Here is a 21,240-nt window from a genome sequence, read left to right as displayed (position 1 = left end):
AGTTGAGAACAAGTTCTCATTTACAACTGTGACCTGGCCGAGATAAAGCAAAGCAGTGCGACACAAACAACAACACAGAGTTACACATAAACAAACATAGTCAATAACATAATAGAGAGAAGAAAAAGTATATATACAGTGTGTGCAAGGGAGGTAAGGCAATAAATAGGCCATAGTAGCGAAATAATTTAGCAATTAAACACTGGAGTGATAGGTGTGCAGAAGATGAATGTGCAAGTAGAGGTACTGGGATGTAAAGGAGCAACAAATAAATAACAGTATGGGGGTGAGGTGGTTGAATGGACTATTTACAGATGGGCTATGTGCAGTGATCTGTGAGCTGCTCTGACAGCTGGTGCTTGAAGTTAGTGAGGGAGATATGGGTCTCCAGCTTCAGTGATTTTTGCAATTTGCTCCAGTCATTGGCAGCAGAGAACTGGAGTGAAATGTGGCCAAAGCAGGAATTGGCTTTAGGGGTGACCAGTGAAATATACCTGCTGGTGCGTGTGCTATGGGTGGGTGCTAATATAGTGAGTGACCAGTGAGCTGAGATAAGGTGGGGCTTTACCTAGCAAAGACTAGCTAGCTAACCAAGCCAATGAGGTGTGTGTGTGAGAAATTCCCAAATAATCATGTTTGAAAGAGTGTGAATGTCAAATAAATAGTAATAGAAATGGTAGATACTACTGTACCCCTGATCATTTGGTCAGATAACCGTGTGTGTGTGTGTGTGTGTGTGTGTGTGTGTGTGTGTGTGTGTGTACAGTAGGTGACATGTCCATGATAGCTATCTAATAACTATAGTTATGCTTGGTAATGGTTTGGCTTATCATGTTCATGTCTATGCAGAAGAAGACTGTAGGAGGAAGTGGAGAGGACTCAGGGACAGGTACCAGGGAGAGAGAAGGGCAGAGAAAGAGAAGAAGAGGTCTGGGTCAGCAGCTTCAGGCCAACAGCCTTGGTGCTTCTGCCACATCCTTTTCTGGATCCATTTATTGTGCCTAGGGCAACGAGTGGCAATATTACAGCCAGACTCTCTACGACCTCATCCATTGTGTTGTCGCCACCGGTGCATCAAGACCCTCTACGTCATTTACAAGTGAGACCACCACCTCCACCAGTACAGCGAGACCCTCTACAACATCTACATCATCCACAAGTATGACCACCGGTGCAGCCATGGAAGATGATGAAATGGAGGAAGCACCTCTGGATCTAGGACCACCTGAGATTATTATGTACCTCACAGAAGTGACCACTGAGGACCTCGTTGAACAGGATGTGGCAGTGGAGACAAACGAAGAGGAACAACGTCACACCAGGCGTCGGAGGATGTACCAGCCCCCAGATCCACTCAACTCATTTCAGCGGAGGCTCTCCTCCAAGCCGTCGAGAGGGATGCAGCACAACCTGATGCTCACAGGAAGGAGGATGAAGAGACCCTCTTTTACCATGAGCCTGGTGCCAACACTGAAGAGGCTGCCTCAGCGAACAAAAGCAGCAGTCAAGGTTAAAATGTATCAGCTGCTTTTCGAAGCCGAGTTCAATGGTACAATTGTTTTGTTTGTTACATCACAGGTAGTGTCATAAGTGTGCGACAGTGAAGTAAAGTAGGTCATTTTTACAGTATACTCATGTTGGCTAATTGGTATTTCAGATCAAAGTATTAATATGAGGCAAATGTATAGCTGTTGTTTCTGGGTTAGAAAATATCCTAAAACAACAGTTTGCTGTCTAAATATTTGCCTGTCACATTCATCTTTTGATCTGAAATACAAATTCCATGAGTAAACAGCACGTATTACCAACTTTACCACACTGTTCCAATTTATGCCTCTAACAACCATATACTGCTTGTATAGTGTAAACATAAATCTCACCTTTTATGGTGTTCTATTATGTTAAGCGTGTATGTGTTGTTTTTCTCTTCCCTTCCATTTAGCCGACCAGCTCACAGGAAGGTCAGGAAGAGGAGAGGAGTTGTCTGGTTGTTGTCTTTCCTCTTCCCTTCCATTTAGCCGACCAGCTCACAGGAAGGACAGGAAGAGGAGAGGAGTTGTCTGGTTGTTGTTTTGACCTCCCTCAGTGTACCTTTCTTTTCACACATGTCAGTTCCGTTTAAATTCAGTCAATTCATAAAGTCGTTTGTTTCTAAAGTCTTAGGATAGCATTCATTATTAGTGTTACGTACATTTCTGAATTGACAGAATTGAAACTTATATACCGGAGAATTCACAGATGCTCTTGTTGGTCTCTTACGAGACTAAAGGTGAATATATTTATTTCATTTAAAACCACTTCAAACCAGGGTGTTGAAACTTTTTGTGAAGTTAAGTTCCATCGACTGGTCCATGGGCCATTTGTTTGTTTAGCTGTGTTATGGCTACATATTATTTATATTTTTTCAGAAACAGACACACATACCTCTCCTCCACTCCTCTCTGGTACCTCAGATCTCCAGTGCCCTGTCCTCTCGCTCTTTATGGCCATGCCTGAAGTTCCCTTACTATGTCTAGGCTTTATGAGTAGTGCCTGTATCTGTCTGCAGGTGTGCCAAAGATACATGCTCTTGTTGTTCTCTTACAGATTACAGGCTACACATTAACTTTTTACATTTATTTGTCGCGCATGCACACACACACACACACACACACACACCATGTTCTTTCCTGTACTTGAATACTTATTAAAATATGTTTTCATAGTCATTTTCATTTTCCCACCTGTATTTTGTCAGGCCAGTGAACATGGTGGTAAACTGTACTATTTGTATGGACCCTGGGTTACCTAGGTTACCCTTTCCCTTTGTTATCATACTAACTGTATGTCGTATAACCTTAATTAGTGCTCCCGCTCACCTGATGTACCATGCCAGGTGTGTATAATAGGGGTTAAGGTGTGGTCTTCACTCCCAAAGTTCACTTAAATATAGCTTCCAAATGAAGAGAGACAATGATATATAAAGTCATCTGGGGGAAAAAACTATTTTATGGACAACGGTGGATGGTTCTTAAAATAACCTTTGTGTTATGGGGCTCTTAAGAAAGCTGTTTCACTCCACGGCATACTGCCATGGGACTTCACCTGCTGGTGATGAGAAGTAGGTGGTCACCTGGAGTGCCTGTCTGGGGGCGTGGTTGGCACCTGCCCTGGTGACATCAGGTAGGTGAACATTTGGCGTGCCCATCTCCATCCGGAGCGGCTCCTGGAATGACCTCCGCAGGTAGTTGTGGAGAACACATGTGGCCTTCACCCAGGCATCGACATTTGAGGGGCTGAGACCAAGCACTCTCTGATACATTCTCCATCGGGCTGCCAGAATCCCAAAGGCGCATTCAACAACTAACCTTGCCCCGAACAGTAATTTGTTAAAGATCCTTACAGGCTTTGGCAATGGCAGCTGGCGTCCAGCGTAGGGCCTCATGAGGTTGGATCTTAAAGGGAAGGCCTCATCGCCGACGAAGACGTGGGGAACAGTGATGCAGGTGGTGGAATATCCAGGGTGCCATCCTGAAGTGCCTGGCCACAGGCAGAGTCCCGGAGGGTCCCGCAGTCACTTCCCTCGCCATTAGCACAAACATCGACAACACGGAAACAGTAGATTGCGTCTACTACAGCCAAGAGTACAATTGAATATGTACCCTTGTCGTTGTAGAATTGCAAATCGCCAACTGGGCTGATGGACTCACGGTAGTTGGTATCCATCTGGGCGATCCTGGCTCCAACCAGGTGATCGAACTGGCTTCGGTCCAGACAAAAGTAACTTCGGAGTTCCTCTCCAAACAGCCGAAGCTCTTGAATGAGGAGGTGGAACTCCCCTGCCTGCTTTCGGGACTTTAACCATCTCTGGACAAACACGGACCTGCGCTTTCGGCGGGGCTGGTCCCGGCCCAACAGCGCGATAAAGACCGCCTTCCTCAACGCTGGTCTCACACTATATAGGGAACATGGTGCTATTTGGAAAGCACACACAGTATTGATCTGTGTACCAAAGGGAATTGACCCGTGTCTCTGTAGGCTGCAGACTGGAGGCTTTTATTAAGTGATGGTTGCTTGACCACATGCTGTCTCTGGGCTGCTGTCACTCAAAAACATACAACGGGGATATTTGGTATGATAACCAGTTCACTTCATCTATTGAACTGTGAACGGGTGTTTTTACAAACGGAATGGTTTTCAAAGCCTGGGCCTATTGATGCGATTGACAATTGTGTAGATAGAAATCGATGTAGGCTCAGGTTAGAGGGAGCACACATGCACATGGGCGCACACGCCCACAAGAACGAACACACACATAGATTGCCAGGAATCAGTGGTGATGACTGCCTGGTGGGAGCGATCCATGCTGTGAATGGATTTGTGGCCAGAAGTGGTTTCTTTCTTATCAATCAATATGGGGCTGTAACAGGCAACTGACAGCTAAAGTGGTTGGGGACTGATGGTTGGGACTGATTGTGAAAAGGTAAGAGGAAGCCCTCGTCAGCCATTACGCATCATAACCCCACTGGGGAAGGAGGAAACGGATGCGCATGAAATGGCACCCTACTCCCTTCATAGTGCACTGATTTTGATCAGATCCCTGTGGGCTTTGGTCAAAAGTAGTGCACTATACAAGGAATAAGGTGCCATTTGGGACAAACAGTGAGAAATAGATTTGTCTGAGAGATGGTCCGGTCCGGAGGCCTACCTGTGACCTGCAGCTTGTCCTCTGTGACCTCACACTTCAGGTAGAGGCGTCCCCTCCTCTCGGTGTGGTCCGTCCCACACATGCTGGGCACGTTCATCACACACTGATTGTGCACGTTCATGTCGCAGGCTGAAGGGATGCAGACACACAGAAAGACAGACAGAAAAATGTTACTAATAAATGAATAAAGCCGCGCAGAAGCTTTGATAATGTATATTTAGAGATCTCTGGAATCATGTGTGTGTTTCAGAGGGGAAACTGCTGGAAGGAATGGACAGGAAATGGAAATGCAGTTTTAAATAATGGAAATCATCATTCGGCAATATTACAGAATTGTAATTTAACTTCATTGTGCAGTATGAGCGATGGCAATAAAGTTGTTTGAATGTACTTTGAGCACATCTAAAGCCTTGTTTCCATTGGAACTTTGAAATCAACCCGTGTCGGGCCTTGGTGGGCTAGCTCAAATGGTGTTTCCACTGACTCCAGAATATAGAAATGATCTCATGTTGCTTGGTAGCCAATGTGACTGTGCAGCTAGCTTCGCTAATGTTGCTAGCTAGCTACCAACATTGTGTAGAAAGTCATTTTGCCACAACCAGCTACGCTCACCACACTGTAACTAACGTTACCCCATACTCCTGCCAGTGCTAGCCAGACTCAGAGCTATGTATTCATAAGGAACAAAAATATAAACGCAAGATGCAACAATTAACGATTTTACTGAGTTACAGTTCATATAAGAAAGTTAGTCAATTCTAATACATTCATTAGGCATTATTCTATGGATTTCACATGACTGGGAATATAGATATGCATCTGTTGGTCACAGATACCTTAAAAAAAATATGCCTCACAATGGCCTCAGGATCTTGACACGGTATCCCTGTGCATTCACACAAATGCAATTGTGTTCGGTGCCTGCCCATACCATAAACCCACCGCCACCATGGGGCACTCTGTTCACAACGTTGACATCAGCAACCCTCTCGACCACCCAACGCCATACAAGTGGTCTGCATTTGTGAAGCCGGTTGGAAGTACTGCCAAATTCTCTAAAACGAGGTTGGAGGCGGCTTATGGTAAAGAACTTAACATTATATTCTCTGGTAACAGCTGTGGTGAACATTCCTGCAATCAACATGCCAATTGCACACTTCCTCAAAACTTGAGACATCTGTGGCATTGTGTTGTGTGACAAAACTGAACATTTCAGAGCTGCCTTTTATTGTCCTCAGTACAAGGTGCACCTGTGTAATGACCATGCTGTTTAATCAGCTTCTTGATATGCCACACCTGTCAGGTGGATGGAATGTCTTGGCAAATGAGAAATGCTCACTAACAAGGGATGTAAACAAATTTGTGCCCAACATTTTAGAGAAGTAAGCTTTTTGTGCGTGTGGAACATTTCTGGGATCTTTTATTTCAGCTCATGAAACATGCGGACCAACACTTTACATGTTGAGTTTATATTTTTGTTCAGTATAGTTTGCACTGCTCGCATTACTTTGACATCCCATCAGCAGTAAGAATATAATATATTATTATTATAATCATAAAGTTGTGTGGAAGCTGTCAGAGTGACTTGAAGGCTACACAAACTGGCGATTGGCAATGATAGTCAGACACAGAACGTCAGTTCTGACAGGCTCATTTAAAAAAGGTGAAGCAACAATAGAGCTGTGGTGTAATGTGATGGACATCATGCTAACCCAGGGAATGCTAAGGGAATCCAGTCGTATGTTAGGCGTTGTGCTGACAAACAGCCAAGCCGGTGCTTTACAGGAAACCAATAAGCAGGGCAATTCAAACACGCTGGTGAAGCTGTCTTTGTCTGCCTGGGAAAATGCATTACATTCCTATCATAGGAATGAGGCAGGTAACTTTTAGACCAGATAGCTGCATTATGTACCTCATAATAATTTACATGAGTTATGTAAGTAAATGTGTGATAGAAATGTCATCATTTTTCTAACATTAAAAGGTTTGTTTTGGAGCATTTTTGCATAATGACATAATCATAACACTGGCAAAGAATGATAACATTAGCTGTTATGAAATGACTCCCCGGGTGTTACTAACACCTAGCCAACATAAACCTCTTCAAATCAAGAAACCACTTTCACCAGCGAGGTCCAGCTTCATCACAGCATTCCTGGCTCCATCATAGCCCACTAGAACACATTTCAGTATAAGGAGAGAGCTCCATATCCTCTTTGGCTTGCCAGTGCATTTAGCATTCTGTCCACTTTAGACGGGCCCCAATCGGCATTCCCATCTGTCTGTCTGTTAAAGGGAAGAGCAGTCAGCACTAACCGTTCGTGAGTGGATTTCAGCTAATTTATTTCAGCTCATGAAATACGGGGACCAACAACTCTACATTTTTCGTTCAGCGTAGCCTGCTAGCTAGCTACCCAAGCAAACCAGACGACATCAGTGGGTGGGATCGACAGCGACGGGTGTAACATCAGCCTTCCATTATCGGTTGGATTGGCCACAAGCCAGGTGCACCGCGTGTCAGCTTAAATGTTTACGTCGCAGGTGGTGCGTCGGGATCCCCAGTCTAAAGTGGATGACGAGGGTACATTACTCACTGTCACACTTCATCCCCTGGTGGATGAGACCGTACAGGAGAGAGCCACAGTGGTCGCAGAAGGTGGGGCTGCCGTAGGTGTGGATCTTGAACTTGTGCTTGGTTCTGGGGTCCTGCAAAGACAAGAGAGACATGGTGAGCCGTTAGTTAAGTATAACCATGTACAATACGCAGAATGATCAGAGGGGGGATGCAACAGAAAGAAAAAGGTACCCAAAACATGAATGTAGCGTTATTAACTCCCGTCTGTACAGTTCAAGTTCCTTTTCCACAGACACAGTAATGATGGAAACGCTATTCAACTGAGCCAGACGTGGCAGGATATGGAAAAAAAGGTATGAGAGTAATAATTGGAGTCGATACATGAGATGAGTCAGCGCTAGTCATTTAGTTTGAATGAAAAACTTTTTTTTCAACTTAAAAAAAAAAAAAACTTGTACTGTCTATACAAAGCATGTTCTTCAGCATTGGCTTGGCAAAGTATCTTTCTATGAGGAAAGGAAAGAAGCAAAAATTAAATGAATTAAACAGACAAAGTTAAGGGCAAAATCCTTTCCGCAAGGACTGTTCTAATATTGAAACAGGGACATTTTACAGAATTAAAAAGGAGAGGATACAGTACTTTTCTAAATAGAACCATCGCGATCTCCAAACCTCTCATTCTATTTTGCACTGACCGGTGCTGTTAAAAGATCTGAAAAAAATAAATAAAAGAAAGCTGTCAAAGAGCATGTCCTGCAGGCTCAGAATTCCAGCTCTGATCGTGCACTGATTGCAATCGGCACAATGTGGACCAATGCCCATGATCAAAAACTCAAGTGGTTGTCCAATGAATTAACTGCAGCCACACTTGAGGCGAACATAAAACTTCCAAGAGTAGGTCCAATCCCATGTAGACCGATCGTCTGAGCCACAGCAATGGCTGCACCTTACGTTACGGTTGGACTTTTTATTAGCTGGAACTGATCTACTGTACTACAGTACTCTCTAAGTGCCACTCCGCCATAATGTGTACAGCGCCCTCAGAACGTACTCGCAACGTATTCACACCCCATAACCTTTTCCACATTTTGTTGTGTTACAAAGTGGGATTCAAATGAATGTCATTTTTTGGGTCAACGATCTACTCAAAATACTCTGTGATGTCAAAGTGGAAGAAACATTTGAAAATTGATTTTTAGGACATAACAAAGGGGTCGAATACTTATTGACTGAAGACATTTCAGCTTCTAATTGTTCTTTGAAAAAGTAAAGGGGTGTATATACTTTCTGAAGGAACTGTATATGTACTGGTACAAACAAACAAATGGAACGGTGACCTTGTAACAGTAAGTGTACACAACATTATATTCCAAACTGGTAATAGCAGCAAAAACAGGTCTTCCACTTTACGTACCAATGAGCTTTGTTGTAATTGGGCAAAAAAGTGTCACTCCGTAATTAGTTTGTGTGAGGCAAAAGAGCAAACAGACCATGGCCTTCATGTGTCAGTTCAATACCTTGCTAATACACAACCCCTGTCCTCCAGGCCACGCTGGTGCAATTTAAAATCAGTCTTAAACACTATTAATGATGTGGTACACACTATGAACAAAACAAAAATGTTTCATGGAGAATCACAGTATATCAATCTGATTCAAAGAGAGTAGGTGAGAAAATGATTGGATGACTAACAGACGTCAGAAAAGACAAGGATAGATATTATACACCTTCCCTTTTGGTTTCACTAGAGTTGTAGACATGTTGTAGTAATGTAAAGTAACAGTCAAAAGTTTGGACACACCTTCTCATCCAGGGCTTTCTTTATTTTTACTATTTTCTACATTTTAGAATAATAGCGAAAACTTCAAAACTACGTAATAACACATATGGAAACATGTAGTAACCAAGAAAGTGTTAAACAAATCCAAATATGTGTTATATTTGAGATTCTTCAAAGTAGCCGCCTTCTGCCTTGATAACAGCTTTGCACACTCTTGGCATTCTCCCATCCAGCTTCACCTGGAATGCTTTTCCAACAGTCTTGTTGGAGTTCCCACATATGCTGAGCACTTGTTGGCTGCTTTTCCTTCATTCTACGGTGCAACTCATCCCAAACCACCTCTGGTTGAGGTCGGGTGATTGTAGAGGTCATCTGATGCAGCACTCGATCACTATCACTCTCCTTCTTGGTAAAATAGCCCTTATACAGCCTGGAAGTGTGTTGGGTCATTGTCCTGGTGAAAAACAAATGACTAGTCCCACAAACCAGATAGGATGACGTATCACAGCAGAATGCTGTAGTAGCCACGCTGGTTAAGTGTGCCTTGATTTCTCGCAGACAGTGTCACCAGCAAAGCACCCCCACACCTCCTCCTCCATGCTTCACGGTGGGAGCCACACATGCGGAGATCATCTGATCACCTACTCTGTGTCTCACAAAGACAAGGCGTTCGGAACCAAAAATCTCAAATTTGGACTCATCAGACCAAAGGACCGGTCTAATGTCCATTGCATGTGTTTGTTGGCCCAAGCAAGTCTCTTCTTCTTATTGGTGTCCTTTAGTAGTGGTTTCTTGCAGAAATTCAACCATGAAGGCCTGATTCATGCAGTCTCCTCTGAACAGTTGATGTTGAGATGTGTCTGTTACTTGAACTCTGTGAAGCATTTATTTGGCCTGCAATTTCTGAGGCTGGTAACTCTAGTAAACTTATCCTCTGTAGCAGAGGTAACTCTGGGTCTTCCTTCCTGTGGCGGTCCTTATGAGAGACAGTTTCTTCACAGCACTTGATGGTTTTTGCGACTGTACTTGAAGTTTCAAAGTTATTTACATTTTCCCGGATTGACTGACATTCATGTCTTAAAGTAATGATGGAAAGTTGTTTCTCTTTGCTTATTTGAGCTGTTATTGTCTTAATATGGACTTGGTCTTTTACCAAATAAGGCTATCTTCTGTATACCAGCCCTATTTCGTCACAACACAACTGATTGGCTCAAAAGCATTAAAGAAAATAAATTCCACAATTTAACTTTTAACAAGGCACACCTGTTAATTAAATGCATTCCAGGTGACTACCTCGTGAAGCTGGTTGAGAGAATGCCAAGAGTATGCAAAGCTGTAGTGAAGTTTAACACTTTTTGGGTTAATATATACACTACATTCCATATGTGTTATTTCATAGTGTTGATGGTCTTCACTATTATTCTACAATGTAGAAAATTGTAAAAAATAAAGAAAAACCCTTGAATGAGTAGGTGTGTCCAAACTTTTGACTGGTACTGTAAATCATTAGAAAAGGATGTCACAGTACCCTGGGTGTTCAGAGTAGAAGTTGGCCTGCACTCTTCAAACTGGAACTTCAACAATTGGGGGAAAAACTAACACTGATCTTAGAGCAGTGTATAGGGGAAACTTCATCCTACTACATTACTATACTAAAGGAGAGAACACCCAATCCTTAGTGAATGGTTGGTTACTACTGTCATTGGTATAACATGACACCATGAGTCATAATGGAATATGAAGAACTAGTGTCATTTTAATGACCTTCTATATTTTATACTTGCAGGCCACGGTTGACTGAGACACTTGTTTCCTCTACAATGACCCATGTGTGTATCAAAGCAGTAGACTTCTGACACCATATTATATTCTGACATGATTATCTCGCCCTGCTTATCACTGGATCATCAAGGGCAGCTCTGAGGTCAGTATCCAGCCCTCCAGCAGCCATCTGCAACACCTGGATAATCGTGCTGTGAAACTGATCACAGGCCAATGTAATATACCTCTTAAGATTTGTCCAAGATCAAATAGGAGAGTGTTGCCCAAGATCAGATAGGAGAGTGTTGCCCAAGATCAAATAGGAGAGTGTTGCCCAAGATCAAATAGGAGAGTGTTGCCCAAGATCAAATAGGAGAGTGTTGCCCAAGATCAAATAGGAGAGTGTTGCCCAAGATCAAATAAGAGAGTGTTGCCCAAGATCAAATAGGAGAGTGTTGCCCAAGATCAAATAGGAGAGTGTTGCCCAAGATCAGATAGAGAGTGTTGCCCAAGATCAAATAGGAGAGTGTTGCCCAAGATCAAATAGGAGAGTGTTGCCCAAGATCAGATAGAGAGTGTTGCCCAAGATCAGATAGGAGAGTGTTGCCCTTATGGAGCATGGTGAAGAAAGAGAAAAGGTCTAAGCAAGTGTAGGAGATCAAAAGAAGGAGAGAAAATGTGTCCCTTTATTTGTCACCCCTACAAACACTATTGCAGCCTATCATAGTTCAGTATGGTAGAGCATGGTAGACTCCCTTGAGCAGTAGTTCTACATGTAGAGTGTGTCTGGTTTTGTGTTATAATCTCCAAACGTGACCATATATTTACATAGCGGGGTCAACAGCCCCTATTTAGAATCAGGCCAACGGCACAGCTTTACGAGAAGCAACACCTCATCAGATCCTTGTTCGCACTAGAGTTTGGATAGCCAAATTACGGCAATTATCATAAGGACTCACTTTTATATCCACGGAGAACAGGACGTTCGAGATAAAAAAATAAAAATAAGTGTTTGTCTTACACGGGCCAGTCAGAACAGAGTATGCCGAGCCTCGCTGGAAATGAAATCTATTGTCAGCCCATTGTAAAAATGAAATAACTGAAATAAAAGAGTTTAAAAGATATCGAAGTAAAGTCAATTACGACGAAAGAGATGGAGACACGTTGATGATAACGGCATTAAAGCGATCATGAGATAGTAAATAAGAAGATTTGAGGTGGGGCTCTGCATGTAGAAAATGTACTTCATACCTTCAGTTAGGGCTGTGGCGGTCATGAAACTGTGTCAGCCGTTTACTGTTACGCAAACTAATGCCGGGCCCACGGCAATTGACCGTTAATGAACATAAACACATTTAGTATCTCCAGGCCTCCACGCAAACAAGCTGCTGATGTGCGTCTTTGCAACATCTACATTTTAAATAGTAAAATAAATCCAATTGAATATACGCCATCACAATACATCCATTATTTATTTTAGTCAGGTCTAATGAAACATTATGATTATGAAGAAAATGTATTTCTGAAGAACAGAATATGCTGTATGTTACCTGGCTATGCTCCATGCCACAGGCTGTAGGCTTGATCGTTTAGCTGACAAGATTAGCTAACAAGTCCCATGGCATTATTTTATATTAAATTATTTTATAGTCAGAAGAATATAATTAATGTTAGCTGAATAAAATAGAACGGATATGTTTCCCATTCCGGAACGAGCGCACATATGAAGTGTCATGAGCATAAAAGTGATAATTTGGGAAAAAGGTCCTATTGTGCTAGATTTAGAGTTATTTGGAAACTTTAGTTGTGAATGATACAAACCTTAGAATGTCTTAGAAATCAACGCATACATGTGTTCCATGGTGCAACTATAGGCTGTTAATGATTTGAGAAAGTCGCAAAAAAAGCTTGAGTAGACGCTGTACTCTCATCAAGTGGTCATATTTTCACCCATCAAACTATTCTCAATTTAATCTGGTCTTTACTAATATGTAAAATCAGTTTTGATTTAGCATGACCCATTATCAAATAATGGGTAGGCTACTTCGGATTTATAGCGGAGCATGTGCTTAATATGAGCAGCTGAGAAATATATATAAGAACACATTTCACTCTACGCATCAACCACTGTTTGAGGAGCATGCTATCGCTGCCTGACAGGTGACATTCCGCTCAAACTTTGTTCCTGCAGCTACCCAGTGCTTAATTTAGGAAACCAAGTGGAATCTGTCCGGGAACATCGATAGCAACATAGTTTCGCAACGAAACATATTTCAGCCCCTCTGCACTCTCGAGAAATGAATAAAGGAGAGAGAGGAGGAGATGAAAACGAATTGTGGTGAGATATTCCGTATAGCTAAAAGGTAATGTGTCACCAAATTAATTATTAAAATTCCCTATTACTAGGCTATTCAAAATCGCCCTGGACAATCAATGAGCCTAGGGCTGGCTATACGTTCTCTCCCAGACTCGTGGATAGAAATGTTGGAGCGTAGCATAAGGTAGCCAAACCAGTCCACCATAATAACACAGTCCACACAAGATGGTGATTACTCGAATTTGTTTAATTTTGGAGTATACAGTCGTGGCCAAAAGTTTTGAGAATGACACAAATATAAATTTTCACAAAGTCTGCTGCCTCAGTTTGTATGATGGCAATTTGCATATACTCCAGAATGTTATGAAGAGTGATCAGATGAAAGTCCTTCTTTGCCATGCAAATGAACTGAATCCCCAGAAAACATTTCAACCCTGCCACAAAAGGACCAGCTGACACCATGTCAGTGATTCTCTCGTCAACACAGGTGTGAGTGTTGACGAGGACAAGGCTGGAGATCACTCTGTCATGCTGATTGAGTTCGAATAACAGACTGGAAGATTCAAAAGGAGGGTGGTGCTTGGAATCATTGTTCTTCCTCTGTCAACCATGGTTACCTGCAAGGAAACACGTGCAGTCATCATTGCTTTGCACAAAAAAGGCTTCACAGGCATGGATATTGCTGCCAGTAAGATTGCACCTAAATCAACCATTTATCGGATCATCAAGAACTTCAAGGAGAGCGGTTCAATTCTTGTGAAGAAAGCTTCAGAGCGCCCAAGAAAGTCCAGCAAGCGCCAGGACCGTCTCCTAAAGTTGATTCAGCTGCGGGATCGGGGCACCACCAGTACAGAGCTTGCTCAGGAATGTCAACGGGCAGGTGTGTGTGCAAAGACTTTTGGAGGATGGCCTGGTGTCAAGAAGGGCAGCAAAGAAGCCACTTCTCTCCAGGAAAAACATCAGGGACAGACTGATATTCTGCCAAAGGTACAGGGATTGGACTGCTGAGGACTGGGGTAAAGTCATTTTCTCTGATGAATCCCCTTTCCGATTGTTTGGGGAATCCGGAAAAGATCTTGTCCGGAGAAGACAAGGTCAGCGCTACCATCAGTCCTGTGTCATGCCAACAGTAAAGCATCCTGAGACCATTCATGTGTGGGGTTGCTTCTCAGCCAAGGGAGTGGGCTCACTGACAATTTTGCCTAAGAACACAGCCATGAATAAAGAATGGTACCAACACATCCTCTGAGAGCAACTTCTCCCAACCATCCAGGAACAGTTTGGTGACGAACAATGCCTTTCCCAGCATGATGGAGCACCTTGCCATAAGGCAAAAGTGATAACTAAGTGGCTCGGGGAACAAAACATCAATATTTTGGGTCCATGGCCAGGAAACTCCCCAGACCTTAATCCCATTGAGAACTTGTGGTCAATCCTCAAGAGGCGGGTGGACAAACAAAACTCACAAATTCTGACAAACTCCAAGCATTGATTACGCAAGAATGGGCTGCCATCAGTCAGGATGTGGCCCAGAAGTTAATTGACAGCATGCCAGGGCGGATTGCAGAGGTCTTGAAAAAGAAGGGTCAACACTGCAAATATTGACTCTTTGCATCAACTTCATGTAATTTTCAATAAAATCCTTTGACACTTATGAAATGCTTGTAATTATACTTCAGTATTCCATAGTAACATCTGACAAAAATATCTAAAGACACTGAGGCAGGAGACTTTGTGAAAATTAATATTTGTTTCATTCTCAAAACTTTTGGCCACGACTATAGGCTAGACCAATTATGCACTAAAGACATCTTAAATAAGTTTAGTTTTATGTTTTTCTGCCATGCATAATATGCAGCAGGCTATGCATTGTATGACGTCACAATCATCATTTTATCTCCGTTTTCGTTGTGTTTGTGGGGGGGGGGGGGGGGGGGGGGGGCCTTGGGCTCATAAGCCTATGCATATGTATAAGCTCTAATATGCATATGGGTGTTTTGAATTAATCACCTAAGAAAGCTGTCCATTTCCTTGTGTTAGGCTGTGAAACAACATCCACAATGACCATCCTTTACACTCAGTTTCAACCTGCTGTTGAACTTCTTTCTTCAAATTGATCACAGTGAGGTGAGTTTTAAAAACAGGATTCTGTTTTGATGATGTGTTTGATGTGATTTTCAATTGCATTTGCAGTGATGTCAGAGTAGTTAGAGGGACAATAGAGCCCTGAGTAAACAGGCCATTAGAACCTGATGGTCGTTAGCAAGTTGGGTACTACCAAAGCATGTCCAGTGTGCATAACAGGAGATTACCGTGACTCAGCATGTTCACGTGGAATTTGACTGCGGTCATGACTGCCGGTGTGGTGGTAATAAGGTCACCGCAACAGCCCTACCTACAGCATGTTGGAGTAATCTATGGTAGCCCTTACCCTAAAACGGGAATGGTCTCCTCAGTATGCGGTTTGAAAGTGATCTACAGTGCATTCGGAAAGTATTCTGACCCCTTGACCTTTTCCACATTTTGTTATGTTACAGCCTTATTTTAAAATGGATTAAATGTTGTTTTTTCCCCCTTATCAATCTTTTTGACAAAGCAAAACAGAGTTTTACCTTAAAGGCCTGATTGGTGGAGTGCTGCAGAGATGGTTGTCTTTCTGGAAGATTCTTCCATCTCCACAGAGGAACTCTGGAGCTCCTCCTTGACCAAGGCCCTTCTCGAGATCTGTGCCTCGACACAATCCTGTCTCGGAGCTCTAAGGATAATTTCTTCGGCCCTCATGGCTTAGTTTTCGCTCTGACATGCACTGTCAACTGTGGGACCTTATATAGACAGCTTGTGTGCCTTTCAAAATCATGTCCAATCGATTGAACTTACCACAGGTGGACTCCAATCAAGTTGTCGAAACATCTCAAGGATGATCAATGAAATAGGATGCACCTGAGCTCAATTTCAAGTCTCAAAGCAAAAGGTCTGAATACTTATGTTAATAAAGTATTTCTGTTTATACATTTCTAAAAACCTATGTTCACTTTGTCATTATGTGGTATTGTGTATAGGAAACCATGTAATGTAATCAATTTTAGAATAAAGGCTGCGACATAACAACATTTGGAAAAGTCACAGGGTTTGAATACTTTCCAAATGCACTGTATATTACCCTATAAAGGGCGAGGTCTAATCTACAGCTTACTTTGCCGTTGAACTCTGAAATGAAAGAGGGTAACGCATGCCTATAAACTCCGAAGCGCAATGTTACAACCATAGAATTAGGAATTAGAAGACTAAGTCATTTTAACAGGATCTCTGTGGGGACAACATTCACGTTCACATGCTGCAGTCAGTCGGGTCAATGACGCAGTCACTTGTTTTTTGACGCAACAAACTCATTCTATGAACTCCGTTTCTTGCTCGAAGGTCATTACTTTTTGTCCAATAGTGCACTGTTTTACTGTTTTATAGACGAGAAAACATTCCAAGCTGTCGCTCGAGTGAAAGTCCCTTTGAGGTCATGTCTAAAGTCAATAGGTGGCACAATTATCGACCTTGGACAAATATGGGAGACGGTAACTAAATTGTCATGTCCCATCTTGCACATAAACTCCTGAAGAAACAAATGGCCACATGTAAATACAGTAGGGAGTTGTCTCTTTCTGGAGCCTGTGCTGGATAGAGGATGCCAGATGCCACAGGAATAGTGGACCTCGGCATTGCAATAGAGCAGTAAACCGAGCTCTAGTTGTCATGTGACGTGGTTGGTGGCCAGAGGTCAATAGCATGTCAGCATCATGGAAGGGAGTGCATAGAAAGTTGCATTTGTGTGTGTACACGTGGTACTAATTTGATGAAAAACGGCACATTGAAAGTACACGTACCTGATCTGATAGTCAATTGCGGCACGCATCACACTCAACTGAATTGTCCATAGGCCATGAGTAGGACGACGCCTCAGTGCTCAAACGGCATGGATTAATTCATACTGCCCGTGCATTCGACAATGTGTGAAACGGCAAAGTCATCCTTTCGCCTGAAAACTGGAAGGCTGCCAGTTAGTCAAGTGGCATCCCACTTCCCCAACGTTTTCTCCATTTCAGCCACAAGCCTCTTTCAGAGAGTCCAATTTTAAGTGGATTTGCATTGAGAACCCCATCCAGACTACCCCCCTCTGCAGTGAATCCCGTTTGATGTGAACACCTGGCCGTTGATAAAACTGGAAACCGGAGCGCTGCTCTCTTTTCCAGGAAAGTGGGGATAAATGTCTGCTCCAGCTGAGGGAAGCTGGGCGAAAAGCAGCCAAAAAACATCTCCTCAGTTCCCTCGAGACACAATCTTACACTGCCTGCCAAAAAGGGAACACACTTGGTGAAAGAAGAGGGAGAGAAAGGGAACAATGCGACGTGTCTTGTTGAGAGGTGACCGAGAGCTAAGCGGGGAAGTACGATGTGAAGCACGACTGTGTCACTGTCCCTTGTGTCACAGTGACACAGTCTGGCCTGAGGACTCTTGGACACTCTCCAATAAGGGCTGGGCGAAATGGAAAAATATCCATATCGCGATAAATTGCCTGAATTGATACGCTAACGAGAAATAGAACGATACGTTTATAACATTAAGGTGCACCACAGTTTTAAAAAAAATGGTCCTTTAAACTACTATTACTAGCTTGATGGTTGTAGCCATCAATTGTCCTATTAACAATCCCCCATAATAGCTAAGTTTCAAACTTCACATTTCTCTAGTACAGGCTAGTGGTTCGGTGTCGATCATTTTCGGTTTATCGTCCCAGCTCTACTCTCCAAGCTGTCTCACCCTCTCCAGCTGTCTCACCCTCTCCAGCTGTCTCACCCTCTCCAGCTGTCTCACATTACAGTTGGATTTAACTGGGCACCTTGGCCCACACACACCTTCAAAACGGCTTCAATTTCCCACCTTCATCCCACTCCATCTCCGAGTCGTGTTGGATGCTACAATAAAGCCCCGGAATAAAAGTGTCTGAGTGAGTGTTTGTATTTTAATTGCATTGTCGTCTCCTGCTTCTCCCTCTCACACACACGGCAAACACCCCTTAATTTGCTGTCCCCACTGTGTGTTTGACGAAGCAGACCGGGCTGGTTAAAAAGAGAGGGGAAGGAAGGGAGAGAGAGAGAGAGAGAGAGAGAGAGAAAGAGATACACAGCAAGACAGAGACAGAGATAGATAGATAGATAGAAAGGGTTGTTGCACCAGCTGCAGTTACTCATATCCACCCACACACATCTGATCCTGAAGGTTTATCCACTTGTTTTCCATCCATTGCCTTGTTCTCTCCTTCCAATGAATGAATGAGAGGAGGGGAGGAGAGTTCAGCTGCAGAGGACTTTTTATACTGTTTTTATCTCTGGTCATGTCAGTTAGCATAGGTAAAGAAAACGCTTGCAGACTGGGTTAGGATTTCACTTCACAAGATAATTCACAGGACGCCTAGAGTAACGTTATAAAGAGAGAGGGTGAAATCCTGATTGTGGATATAAATTAGCAAGCTTTTTGGCATGCAGGTGCGTGTTAACAGTCCCCTGTGACAGATATGCTAGGCACTACATAAATGGTCACTGGGGAGACACACGATGTCCCAGACTTTGGCCGTATGACTTCTAAATGAGTATGTCTGACCAGAGGGTCTTATTGGGTCTTTCGCCTTGGCCATTCAGGTCAGTACTTGTGCTATGTTAGCTCAGGGTTTCCCAAACTCGGTCCTGGGGCCCGCGCTGGGTGCACATTTTGGTTTTTGCCCTAGCACTACACAGCTGATCAGGATTTGATTATTTGAATCAGCTGTGTTGCGCTAGGGCTAAAAACCAAAACGTGCACCCAGCGCGGGCCCCAGGACCGAGTTTGGGAAACCCTACATTAGCGTAGCATTCTGGGAGTATCAGGTTACAGGGTTATAGGAGATGATTGACTGGTTTGTACAGGGAAAACATCATTACAGCTGGATGGAGGAACATCAGAATGGATCCTTTTCCTGGCTGGGCAAAGTAGTGGACAAACTGGTTGTTAATTGAGATTGACGGCAGAAACGATCTACGGCTGCAACCGATGGCTACGCTTGAGATGACATTGCACAATGGGAGACACATTCATGAAAAAAATGATCTCAAAATCAATTTGCATGCCTCTTTTTAGCGAATCGTTGCCCGTTTTACTCTTGAACATGGTGGTCCTCCTAAAGTTAATGAGAGGTGTGACTGGAGTGTGTGTGTGACTCGTACCAACCAGGCAATTAAGTTGTGTGTGTGTGTGTGTGTGTGTGTGTGTGTGGGGAGCACGGAGGTGACAGCATTACATCACCAGCTCATCAAATCTGACCTGTTTCCGAATTGGATTTAACCCATTACGCCTACGCTCCTCCTGGGGATTTACTGGGTATGCAGGCTTTTGGACCAGACCTAACATTATAAACGCACCCGATTCAGCTAATCGACGTTCTGATATACTGTAAACTGAAAGTATTCACACCCGTGACTTTTTCCGCATTTTGTTGTGTTACAAGGTGGGATTAAAATGGCCTACACAGAATAACCCATAATGTCAATGTGGAATTATGTTTTTAGAAATGTCAAATCAATAAGTATTCTATACCTTTGTTATGGCCTAAGCCTAAGTCAGCTCAGGAGTAAACATTTGCTAACAAATCACATAAATTGCATGAACTCACTCTGTGTGCAATAATGTTGTTAAACATTCATTTTTTAATGACTACCTCATCTCTGTAACCCACACACGTACAATTATCTGAAAGGTCCCTCAGCCGAGCAGTGAATTTCAAACACAGATCCAACCACAAAAAAAACAGGGAGGTTTTCCCGATGCCTTGCAAAGAAGGGCACCCATTGGTAGATTGAAAAAATAAATAAAAAGAAGATATCCCTTTGAGCACGGTGAAGATATTAATTACACTTTGGATGGTGTATCAACAGACCCAGTCACTACAAAGATACAGGCGTCCTTCCTAACTCGGCTCCCGGGGATAGGAAGAAAACTGGTCAGTGTTAAACGGCTGTGATAGGAGAAAACTTGAGGATGGGTCCAACAACAGTGTCGTTAGTTACTCCACAATACTAACCCAAATGGCAGAGTAAAAAGAAGGAACAGCAGAGAAGGAGTACACAGACTAAACATATTCCAAAGCATGCAATAAGGCCCTAAAGTAAAGCTGCAAAAACAGGGCGTGTGAATACTTAAGTAACTTATACATTTTTTGTATTTATTTTGTAATAAATAATAATATATGGGTGAGAGGAAAACATCTATTTCATTCATGCTGAATTCAGGACGTAACACAATAACAATGTGGAATAAGTCAAGGGGTGTTTATACTTTCTGAAGTTACTGTAGCTACGATGGAACACATCTAGTAGGGGGCACCAGGGCAGCTAAAACAGAATGTAAAAAGGCCATGGCTTTATATAGACAATCAAAGACTACTTAAAAAGGTAGACTGGGCAATATGACGTAGACGCACAAAGTAAACAGCGGTAGAGTGTCAACAACTAAGAGCGTTGAAGCGCGAAGCTCAACTTCTCCGCTGTTTTCGGGTCCCGTTGCTACCACACCGTGACGACGTGAAGCGAACCTGTGCAAATCCGCAGATGCTGGGTGTGACCGCGCGAGAGGCGAAGTCTTGCACCTCGCTCAGCCGCAATATCTACGGTGCTGCTCGTGGCAACGTCGTTTCGCCGAGTCTAGTCTTTGCAGTTTAACGGTAGAGGGTCAATCTCCAGACAATTTAATATCAGGAAATAAGAAGCTGAGAAAATGTGAGTAATTGTGAGGATAAAAACTTTGATTGGAAGTTATTTTCGGGGAAATGAAAGTACATACAAAACACAACCTCCAGATAATGATGATGGTGACGCATTGATCCAAATGACTTAGTCATACTGAATATGCCAAAGACCCAGGAGGCAAACCGATTTCAAATGCAGGCAATCAAACAGTGGAAAAACATCTGATCACATCAGAAGGGCTTTTAAGCTCTTTACACACAACAACATGGTTGTCTTATTTCCTTTGTCACTCTGTTCATCTCTGTTCAGTGAAGACACGTCTGTTGTGCAGTAGCCGGGCTACAGTTCTAGCCT

At 43.0% G+C, this 21,240-nt stretch overlaps 1 protein-coding gene and 1 long non-coding RNA gene across 2 annotated transcripts in view; one reads left to right on the top strand and one right to left on the bottom strand.

Moving 5' to 3' along the window:
- LOC110485978 (protein kinase C alpha type) overlaps window positions 1–21,240 on the bottom strand; it is a 244,639-nt gene that overhangs the window by 104,273 nt on the left and 119,126 nt on the right. Inside the window, exons 4-5 of the mRNA XM_036940643.1 lie at window positions 7,282–7,393; window positions 4,688–4,816 (exon numbers count right to left, since the gene is read on the bottom strand). Of these exons, the coding sequence (XP_036796538.1) occupies window positions 4,688–4,816; window positions 7,282–7,393 (241 nt within the window). The remainder of the gene's footprint in view (window positions 1–4,687; window positions 4,817–7,281; window positions 7,394–21,240) is intronic.
- Window positions 773–3,965, top strand: LOC110485982. The gene is made up of 2 exons (XR_005035503.1): window positions 773–1,334; window positions 1,374–3,965. It is a non-coding gene; the product is annotated as an uncharacterized LOC110485982 (long non-coding RNA).

The sequence above is a fragment of the Oncorhynchus mykiss genome, chromosome 13 (assembly GCF_013265735.2).
Source record: "Oncorhynchus mykiss isolate Arlee chromosome 13, USDA_OmykA_1.1, whole genome shotgun sequence".
In the NCBI taxonomy this organism is placed as follows: Eukaryota; Metazoa; Chordata; class Actinopteri; order Salmoniformes; family Salmonidae; genus Oncorhynchus; species Oncorhynchus mykiss.
Note: the sequence above shows the minus strand (reverse complement) of the source record. Positions and strands in the feature narration are given on the sequence as shown.